The sequence below is a fragment of the Trachymyrmex septentrionalis genome, unplaced genomic scaffold, assembly GCF_001594115.1.
Source record: "Trachymyrmex septentrionalis isolate Tsep2-gDNA-1 unplaced genomic scaffold, Tsep1.0 scaffold129, whole genome shotgun sequence".
NCBI lineage: Eukaryota > Metazoa > Arthropoda > Insecta > Hymenoptera > Formicidae > Trachymyrmex > Trachymyrmex septentrionalis.
Window position 1 is genome coordinate 2,289,468 of NW_017304428.1, and position 11,867 is coordinate 2,301,334.

Here is an 11,867-nt window from a genome sequence, read left to right on the forward strand (position 1 = left end):
TATATCCTAAGATAATGAAAATTTAAAAAAAGAAAACAAAGAATTGCGTGAAATAGCACTATTTATAATAGTAATTCAATCAAACGTTTTATCTCCTTTTTCTATCTTCTTGGAAAAAGCGTATCGGTGTCATGATTAAGAACGAAATCGCATGAGAACCACTGCGATACGGTTAATCGACACTTCATTCGACGGGATCGTTTTTGTCGCGTCCGCAAAACGGGACCGTTAATTTCTCGCTCCGCGCCGTGAGATTTAATTTCGTAATTTTACGAGCGGCACGTAAGAGATGGGCATCTCTTTTCTCCGACGAGAGAGATCATGCATCGATCCACATCGAAATAGGTATATACATATATCGGTAAGTCGAGAATATTCACTCGCAGCCGACACGACGAGTAGCGCCTACGCTGGGTGGATCGGATGTCAAACCGAGATTAGTTCAGATTGATTTACTACTGCGAGATGCGTCCTTTATCGATCGTTCTATTCGCGCTTATGTGATCGCTTTAGATCGCTCCACGAATGCTTATATACAGCCACCTTGTTACCATTGCTTAAGAATTGATCTCTCGACCTTTCAATGCGCGATATCCATATTTACAGATGAACGCAAACATTTGCAGTAGCTTTATTCGCTTAAGCGCACTCTCATTTTTAGTCTTAAACATTTTAGAGAAAATTAAAAGGCATAATTTTAATAAAACTCAAAGTTAATCGGAATCTCTATAATTTATCAATTTTAATTCAATCTTATTTGATTTTCAACTCTATTTGATTTCAAATATTTCAATTATTAAAATAATTTCAAATATTTGCCGTAAAGATGTGTTCTCATGATAGCAATCCGGTGAAAAATTTATCTCATTTCTGTCAATGCCGAAAGTATAATATCTCTGTAACTTCGAATCCTTTTTTCTCACGGATGGAATCATCATCCAGATCTCGCGATCGGTTCTCTTTTTCGATCGTGTTTGACGAACCAACACTGAGCGGCAACACTGTTCGGACGGTCGATTCGTTGAATGACAGAGAGGCAATGCGTGGAAAAGAGATCAGACGGTCGTATCGATACATCAAGCGAGAGAAGAGGAGCGCACCTCGCGCTCGCGCTCGATGACTCGGTCCAATCTGCCATCTAGATATACCGTGCGCGATATCGCTGCGAGGAACTCTGAAAATCCGCGGGCGGACTCTCTCGTCGTGGCCGAGCTATATAATTTCAAAAGGCTCTCTCTCCCGGCGTCTACAGCGGGTGATTTATGTAGGACGCGTCGCGCCCGTTGCGGCATATAGAAACTGCTGTGGAGATGGCGAGGTGGAGCCGCCGCGCTGCGCAAGATCGCACTTCGGATAATCCTGTAAACTGCAGTATATTTCACCTTTACAATCCACCGGCGCGGCGTTTCTCTCACGCCTGACACCACGTCGCATTTTAATATTACCTCGACGAAATCGCGCGAAATTTCTCACCGCGCACCTTACTTAACAGACGACGGGTTCTTTACACTCTCGTCGCGAAAATATAGGCAATTCTTAATCCGATAAATATGAATAACGAGAATGTACACGAGGACCACTTCGCTAAATCTGTAGTAATAAAAATTTTATTGCTAACAAAAGTGGGCAGCAAAGTTTTAAGCGTCATTGTTTTAAATGTGGATTTTCACTGCTTTCAAGTTAATCTGTCTATTTTTACACAAAGGAATGGACTATTTCATTCGATTAATTGAAGCGATTTAAGCATTAGTTGATGATGCATTGCAAGATGCATTGAATGTGAACTGCAAGGAATAGAATTTAGCGACATAGTGCACCGTTATGTCATTTGTCGCATATTTGTCGTATATTATGATCGTTACGGGCGAGACGCATCTTGAGACACATATGACATAAATATAAGAGACAGATTAATTTATTTTACAGATTAATTATGTTTATAACATATATAATTTTTTCAAAAGTTTATAATTAAAAATAAAGTTAATAAGTTAATAGATTAGATAGCTAGTTAATAGATAGCATGCTCTGTTCAAAATATGTTTCCGTAAGCTTTGTTATCTGAATTTGGAATGACATTATTCTGTTATTCCTCTAACCTCCAAATTCACTCCTTTTTGAAGTAAATTTTTCACTCCAATTATCGAATGGATTTTCTATTCCTATCTTAAAAATAGTAACATTCACTGACAGTAACATTGACAATTGTCACTAATGCTTGTATTGAAATTTCAATTTAATGCAATGAAATTTCATTGCTACAGATTTAGAGTGACCCTTATAAATGTTTTGCGCGTTCTAGATATATTTAATTTATAAAATATTAATTATGTTGTTATATAATGAATTTTAGCTTTTTCTTACAAAAGACGTGTATATTTTCCATTATTATAATTATTATAATTGAATATGATATGTAGATAAATTGATTTTATTATTTACATACATACACATATTAGAACGATTATACCATTAATAAATATTTTAATAAAATATTTTTTAATGAACGTGAAATTAAACTTTTAACAAAAGTTGAATGCATTACTTTAAGAAGGACTTAAATGATAATTTTTGATGAACTAAATTTTAGAAACATTAACATGAAAGAACTCGTTTTTCCTTTTGGTTATATATGACAATACACAGCTAAAATTTCAAGCTTAATTGTCAAAGTATTAATATTGAAATATCGAAAATATATTCAAAATTTATTCGGTAAAAAATGTTTTGAGAAAATGTTCATCATTGAGGCGATTTTCTGATAATGACCAGGCACATATTTTGTGTTCATGCAGACACGTTTTCTGCTCAGCATCTGTAATTTCACCGTCTCGCTACGACGCGCACGTGAATGTGAAAACAACCCGCTCTGCATTCTTATTTTTCCCCGCCCGTCGCGTTATCAGTCTTGCTCGCGCGCCGCACAGATCTCGTTCTTGCATAATATACGTGGCTACTCGCGATTTTATGCCTTTGTCGTAGGAAACATTAGTAAACGCTAAGGCGTTTGAATAAAGTATGGGCCATTCGTTTCGATATGCTATCAGGTTTCGGTAAAGCATTTCGATGCTCATTCCACCGATCGATTCGTGTCACGCTTAAAATCCGATCGTTATTTATCATTTCCGCACGTACTTAAAGCGATTGGAATGTTAAATAATGTTATTTGTTAATTTGTACAATACATTCCTTTATTTACTCACAAATTCCCTCTACACTGAAGAACAAATTTTCTAATTCTGAGTAATTTTTTTCTCGAATAGTTTCAAGTAAACATTTTTTTACTGCAAGTAAATATTTACTAAATGTAAATATATGTTATTTGTGAAAAATAACGTATGTTTACATTTAATAAAAATATTTACTTCTAACTTTCATTCAAGAAAAAAATTACTTGGATTTAGAAAATTTTTTTTCTAAATCCGGTGTGACAATTTTAACTTTTAATACAAAAATGTTTTGTATGTATGTTTATAAATACATCATTATTATTATACTAGAGAGAATATTAAGGCGAAAATGTTTATTGCTCTGAACGATTCTTATTTTTCCGAATATCCCAGAGAGATTTATTATTCCGCGATAGAGAAGAAAATGATAATTTCCAATGCAAAAATAACGTCCTCGAGTCGAAGACGTTTCGACTCGCGGCCGCGCTTGCAGGAATGCGGCGATCAAACACGGGAAGTGCGTACGCGGCGTGTGCGTGATGTTTCGACGAGTGAAAAAACCACTCCGTCGCGAATTCGTATAATAAGCAAATCTCGCGTTTACGCTACGTAATGACCGAGTAGCCAGTCGGCAGGCGCGCCTTCTCGCAGGAAGGAAAACCGATAAACACTCGCAATCAGCATGCAACGCCCCGATCAGCATGTCCGGCCGACTTTTTTCCAATTTTCGTGCCACCGCCGTACGTTCCCGAATGGCGATTTTATAGTCGTTAGATCGGCACCTGCTCTCGCGGGAGACGGCCGCTTCTAATTATAACGATCGCCAAGCATGGATGCTGTTTGCATGGTCGCAAAGACGGTAGCGAAAAAAAGAGGCGGTGGGCGGTTCGCATGCCCGAGCGGCTCGTGAACGGCTCTAATTTCTATCTTGGGCTTATGAGCGCGCCTGTTTCTCTGTTTCCGTCGGCTCTTTGCGAGGTCTCTTGGTCATCATTAGAGTCACGGCATCGATTGCCGACACGTTAATTAATTGTACTCGCCGCTCGTTCAGGCAGTTTTAATTGGTGACTCGGATCTTACGCGGCGCGTGCACTTGACTCTACCTTTGCAACTTCGAGATATATTACTCCTGCGAGTGCGGAGAGAAGTATCTTTAAACTAGAACGCGACAGACTTGGCGATTAAGTTTGTTGAAAAGATCCAGACTACTCTCCCCCCCCTCCCCCTCCTCCACATCCCGAGATGTCAGAAGAGCGTTCGCGTAAAATGTAGAATTCTTAGATTTAATGAGATTGCATTTGGCGTGACATTAAACAACAGAAGCATAAATTTTAATAATTTCCTCTTGAATGTGATTGAAAAAATTTATATAAGATAATATTCATTAAATTATTGATATTTGTATTCTTATGATTTGGTTTTTCTCTTATTTGTCTATGATTCATCCAAAGTTGTAGAGTGGAGAGAATTTTAATCCATAAACTGGTTATGACTTGAACGATCGTAGTCGAATTTTTTGCATGCGCACGTATCAAGAGTTTTGTTTCTCGAATCGTGAGAAAAAAATACATGGAGAAAGAGAAAGAAACGAATGATAATCGATAAAACTGATTTTATTTAATTTTATGTAAAATTATTTTACAATATCTGATTTTACGTAAAAAAAAAAGAAGAATATTTTGAGCAAGAAAATAATGTTAAATGTTGAGTACTTTACTGTGAAGAGTGATGTATTTTATTCTTGTCTGCATGAGACACTTAATGATAATTTAGTTTTAAACGTTTTCAATAGATAAAACATTACGTGTTTGGATTTAAAACAAAGTTTAAAACTAAAACATTTTTAAGTGTTTAAAAAATGGAGACAAGAATAAAAAAAATAAAATATTTTAATATCTTAAAATTAAACACTTCTTTTTTCCAGTGTTATCTTGTTTTAATAATCAATTGTGATTATAATTTAACTACAGTGTACGTTAATATTCATATATTTTAATAATAAATTAATTCTCACACGCAATGTATACACACAGTTTTAATGCTTACGATTAATGTTTCAAGCGTTTGAAAAATTATATATAACATTATCAGTAAAATCTTGTTGGATCCCCTTTAACATAAAATGGCAAAGAATTAAAGTTTATATCACGGCAGTCCGTCTTTATAAAGCTGAAGTAAATTTGTTTACTTCATGCGCTGTCCGATGCTCGGCAATAAATAGTCGGTATTTATTTGTAGACGCTCCACACACAAATAATTCGTATCATTGTTACCAACGGTGGACCATTAATATGAGGAATATGGATAATGTTCGAGAAAGCGAGAGCAAAGTGAGGGCACTCTCGCGCTCGGCACGCGACGTTCATTAAAGGCCTCTAGGTCAGTTGCTGCTAAGCAAACCCTTTTTTTACCGGAGACCTCGGGACCTGTGGTGTCTGGAGCCGGTGCGATATCGCGCCTGCCCCTCTGATGCGTGCCGTTATTCGTCGGCGTCTCGTCGGGGGTGGTTAATTTACGTGTCGGCTAATTTACGCCGGCCACTCATCATCGTGCGCCAGCTTATTACTACTCTCCTTCTTCTCGTTCATCCTCCTTCTCCCGCTCCCTATCTCTTCTCTATATCTCTTTCTCTATCTTCCTCGCATTCACGCGAATCTCTCGCGATCGCGCCTATGGCGCGGGTGGAAATACTCCTTGACGGTTAAGACGAAGTACGCATGTCCCTCTCTTCATCATCGCTGACTACGCGCTCGTGTACCGTGACGATTGCATGCCACATGCGACCAAATTGTCAGTGCTGCTGCGATTTCTCGCCTCACGGCACAACACGACTTTGTAAGAGAGACGCATATTTCAAAAGATTGTTAATTCTGAGACGCTTGTTTAAAATTCTAATTCAAGCATTAAAAATTCCGTTGCATTATAAAGCTAAAGATCTTTACTCAGTTAAGAGATTCTTTTTTACTCTCATATTCGCAAATATATATATTAAAACTTATAACTTTTAGAATTTTATAATTTTACGTGTACTTTTAGTTGTTCACTATGATGGATTTACAAATCTTGATGAACAAGAGATTTATGGAAAAATTCATATATTAGGTGTAGTAAAAAGTCATCGCGTATTTTTAAAAGACATCTATCAGTAAAAACCGCAATTACTTTCTTACCAACAATATAAATATATCTTGATAGAGTAAAGTTTCAGCTTTAAAAATCTCTTTTTTAAATTATACGATACGACAATTTTTAATGGAGTTATGAGCAATTAAAGTCAAAATAATTCTTTTATTTAATCCGCGATAACTCAGTAATCAAAAGTCGTAGGAATATTAAAAAAAAACGATTTTGTAGGGAAAGTATCAAGCTTTCACGATAGGTAATCGAAAATTTTCTCAAATTCGTTTTGGACACGTTACAAATCCACAAAGTGAGAAGAAAATTTTTCGTCTTTTTCAGCTCGTAGTTTTTGGTATGTAAAAATTATCAAACTCATATAAACTTAAAAAATGTGATAAGCTTTTAAAAGTAGAGATTTCAAGCTTTAAACCCTTTTTTTTTAATTTGAATTTCATTCATTATTGACGAAGATATTGTATATACAACTTTGAGCTAAAAAATACGCGATGACTTTTTACTACACCTAATATTTTAATATGTATATATATATACTTCGAAATAATTAAATGTCGATAAGAGCATGAAAAATGTCATAATGTGTTAAACATCTTTATAAAGCATGTCTTTGCATTTCTCTATTTGGGTCTTGTACACGCGAGTTCGCGCGTATAATAAGAATTATAGCGGAAACCCATTTACCAGCAACCACATATCCGGTAGTCCGTAATTCAACTCTCCGCGAAAATGAGTCACCTCGGGCCCTTCGTACATTGGTCGCGATCCTTTCTCTTTTGTGTTTTTTTATGTATTATAATACTGTTATATATGTCCCATATGACACATGCATTTTTTGAGATATTAACGTTTGAGAGATACCGTTCTTTTATAACAATTCTTAATTAATTTATCAACACAAGCAAATATAAAAAAATAGAAATTGAATTTAATACTTCTGTAATGACTAGAAGATCATTAAAACTTAAAAATTATACATAATTATTACTAAGAAATATTATTGCAGATACTAATTATTTAATAATGAATTTCAAATTAAAACGCTTTTCTTTCATTTTCCTTAATCTATTATTTCAGGCAAGTAATAGATTAAAATATTCTGAATTTATAAATATGATACAAAGTATGATAAATAATTCCGAGTAAAAAAAAATTGCAACTGTAGAGTAATGACAACATCAAAGATCAAGATACGGAAGCCGCGTGCGACCGAAAAGGAGCAAGCACCTTTAGATCCGACGCAGATGGATTTTGCCGTTTTACGTGATCGCGTGCAAACTGCAGTACGGGACAGAATGGCAAATAGAAGGGAACGAGGGAGGTCGATGATATTTGCATACGGGAGATCGCGAGTCCGCCACGAATGTTTACGATATCCGCATAATGAGGGCGTGGGTGTTTCTATTAAGGCGTACGGCCTATACCTGCCATAGCCAAAGAGACCCGACCTATCCGAGGCTGATCTCTCTTTGCAAACTCACATTTACGCACGCGAATGTATATACACATTACGCGTATGTACGCATGTATAGCGCCTACAACCCGGAGGAAGGACCTTATGCCGTTGACACCGAGAACTTAGATTCTACTCGTGCATCCGAGTGCATCGCTTCCGAGTGGAGCCTTCTTTTAGGTGCCACTCGTTCTTCAGATTTCTCCTTTTCCTTTACATTTAATCTTTTTCAAAAGGTTCCCCTTTAATCGAACGAACGAATGAACATCCACGCGCCACGAATAAGTGATTGAGCTGCGTTCGATGTCCCAGCTTCGAGACCGACATGTTGTCGGTTTTAAAGGATTTCCTTCGCTCCGTAGAATTTATTGGCGTATCTAGAATTCTGCATTGCGGGTCGTGTGACGCAACAGAGAGAATGCGGATTAGCTAACTGTGTTTTCTCTTGTCTGTTTATCTCTAAACGGATGGTACTAAAATAATTAAAATCTTGCAATTACAATTGCGAATTTAAATGTCGTACATAAAACGCAAAAGATATTTCAACAAAACTGTATTTATTTATTTAAATCCATTTATAAACGCAATACTGAAATATATATTCGGAAATATAACATACAATCATAATTGCATTAGTTTCTATCGAAAAACAAAACTGTTTCTATCAACAATCTCTATCAATTGATCAAAATATAGACATATCATGAAACAACTGTAACTTAATAAAATCTAAACGACTAAAAATTAAAATTATTATAAAATACGCGCGTAGCTTTTTTTCCAATGCTATTTACGAAAGTTCAAGTTTAGCAGAAAAATAATTTTGATAAATTAAAAAAAATCGAATATTATTCAAAAAATATTTTCTAAAAGAAAATAATTTTCACATGTCCAATGAATCTTATCTATCTTCGCTTTCTTTAAATCCAAGCATTGTAAATGAGTCTCTAGATTTCGCGTGCCTGATTTCCATGTAAATTATTGCACGGACAATCGTCGGTTTCGCGCGACGAAGCGTAAAATATGTTCAACGAGCACTGGACGAAGATTCCAAGAGGCTACTAGGATGTCTCTGTCTTGGCGAATGCGATTGCGTGCAGCTACGCGAAACGACAAAACGAGACAGGCCTAAGGAATCGCCCACGCCTTGTACGCTCTGTCGCCTGCCAGCCTCGAATTAACCCGCAATTACACGATAACGTCCGCCATACGAATGCCGTGGTTGGGATAGACTGTAACAGCCGTTACGACTGCATGCATTTATGTGTGTATACGCGCGGTAGTACAGGGCTGCCTTATTATCAATTTTAGAGCATCTGTTAACTGACAAACTTACTTATTTGTTAGAAAAATTATTTTTAAATCATATTCAAAAAGTATTTTTGAAAAAAATTTGTTAAAATATTTCTAAAAGATTAGAATTTGATAAAAGACCGTTTAACTTGTTACTCTTTATAAAACCAAATTTTAACGAAATATTAATTTATATACTGAAATTAAATTATTAGATTATATTTCAGAAATGTGTAAAATATGAAATTTACTGTCTTCCAATATTTTGTTCCGACTTTGCATGTGCATTTCAGAAATTTCACTGAAGATCAACTTTACGCAAATCAAGTGAAATGTTATCTCATAAAATACATACAGTTTTCATTATATCGCTCTTTCGAGTTGGTCGATTATTTTCGCGTCTAATCACACGTCGCTTATCTTATCGATAATCGCCGTGCTAATGATCGCAATTTACTATAAGAAACCATCTCGTGAACGACGTTACAACTCTCGGCGCGTCAAAAAATGTAAAATGTTGACCGCTGACTCATAAACTATTCTTTCTTATCGCTTTTATCAGATATTATCGTTAAAGTTAAAATGTAATTATTGCGATAAAACGCCGTCTCGTTCATACATGCATGGTTAAACTTTGTCAGTTTGATATAATAATTGCATATCACTCGCGGAAAGTATTACAGCCGCGTAGTTATCACAACTTCCACCGCTATTATCAAATTCTTTGCAAATTTCCAGCTCGTTATTGCATTTTTCTAGCTCAGCTAAGAACCTCCGTAACCGCATACAACCGCATACTGCGCTACATTTCGGAGCCTGCTGCAGTCCTGCTGCACTGCGGTGCCATGACTCTTTCGATGCAGCATCGAGATAGTTTCACACGCATATACAACACTGTGCCTTGCATCTCAAGCGTTTTTCAGATTGGAATACGCTTTGAAGAAGTGCACTCCATTTGCATTTATTCCTTTTGAAGAGTATTGCTTTTATATTATCGAATAATATTATTATATCGGAATGAGAAGCATTTTCTGTGAAAACTAACTTTTAAATTTCTTTTCGAATTTGTGCAATCATATAAAATTTATTAGGTTTATTTTAATAGATATGAAAATTGAAAAATCCTTTACGTTGTATAACTCATATATTTTCGTCATACGTTTTATTTTTAATCGGGTTGTCAGGTATTAGTTCGAATATTTATGTCAATGTAATCAGACAGTGATACTTTCTCGTGATTCTTGTAAAGATATTCGTTTAACCAACTCAAGGAGCGAGTCGTGTGTGTGTGTGTGTGTGTGTGTGTATGTTTTTTTTGTGTGCGCGCACTCGTGTGTAAAGAATCAATGTATCTTGATTTTACGCACAGCTGATACTAAATTATTTTCCACGGCTCGTATCATTGCTCTCGCACTATGTTCTATTCGCGGATCATTTTATGTAATTCGGTAGCAAGTGCGCTTTTTGATATTTACGGCTCGCGGTGCGTACTGTAACGACACGCGATAAATCGCGCGCACTGTTATAAACGATGCTGTTCATATTGCGTTGTCAATGGTATGAGTTCGCGGAACACTTTAACGCCGTGACGCAAGGGAATCGATTGCGGACAACACGAATAGCGAACAGGAGCAAATGTTAAATAAATTGACTATTTATTTGTCGATCCGGACGTCACCGCCACCATCGCATTGTCGTCATCGCAGACGTATAAATCGCCGTATATTCTAACTTATGTGTGCCCGCAATGTATCCCCACAGGCTCGGCCATTTGTACTTCGTTAGACGTATAAATCGTCGCGATAACCTAACTGCATTTATTCATGTAAAGTTTAATTTGATAAATTCATAGTTTGTACCTTCGTGACTTGCTCGATCGGAACGCGATCCATCTCGATTACTTCGATCGTAATTAACTTTATTACGAAGATTATCACCCCTCACCCCCCGTTTTAGAATAAGATTCAATTTTGAATTATATTCTTTGAAATATATATTTTACATATACGAGTCGAGTTAAATATTAAAAAAATATCATACGGATAGTACATATTTATAATGTTCGTCAGATACTTATGACAATGACATCAGAAGGCTCGTAATATGCTAAAAGATACTGAAGAAACTTTGTCAGAAATCAATTCTGACACGAATATCAAGGAAAATTTAAGAAAGAGTCGAAACATTTCTGGTACTAAATATACAAGGAATAATATGTAATTTCTACACCTGATGCCCAATCCAATTCGTCGAGCAATCGTAGTGTGTACTGAAGATGACTAAAAAGTTAGCCGAAACATGTAATTGTTCTTAATTAAAAAAAAGTCAGTTTGATAGTGTTGACAGTCATATCTATCGCGCGCTTTGTACAGCGCTAATTCCCAATAATCATTACTTTGTTGCTAAATTACAATTTATTTATTTTGGAAATGACATCGTTATCGATTGAAAAAATATCATAGTTATGTAACAGCCTCTTTGACAGTTTCTTTGAAAAAAATTCAAAGAGGCGGAGTGTTCTGGAATATTCTATACGCACATGTAAATTTTTTCAGGTGCGCCGCGACTCTCTTCGGTTTTCGTCGAGAGAGCGCTAGGTTGTTAATGATTACCGGCCAGTTTTACGCTGGCCCGTAAGGCGCCGACATATGCGTCGCGTCACTCTTTCTCTCTCTTTCTCTCGTGTGGCGTGGCGTGCAAGGTGCAAACCGTAAAAAGCCAACGACGTCGGCCGACGAACGACGGCAAGCAAAGTCGCGCGAGAGTTTAATTACCAGTGTACCTCTCTCTCTCTCTCTCTCTCTCTCTCTCTCTCT

The 11,867-nt window shown here is 36.3% G+C and overlaps 1 protein-coding gene across 1 annotated transcript in view; it reads left to right on the top strand.

Annotated features, from left to right (window-relative positions):
- The first annotated feature begins 7,474 nt into the window (after window positions 1–7,474).
- LOC108756593 (transcription factor Sp9) overlaps window positions 7,475–11,867 on the top strand; it is a 14,377-nt gene continuing 9,984 nt past the window's right edge. Inside the window, exon 1 of the mRNA XM_018500506.1 lies at window positions 7,475–7,603. Coding sequence (XP_018356008.1) covers window positions 7,475–7,603 — 129 coding nt within the window. The remainder of the gene's footprint in view (window positions 7,604–11,867) is intronic.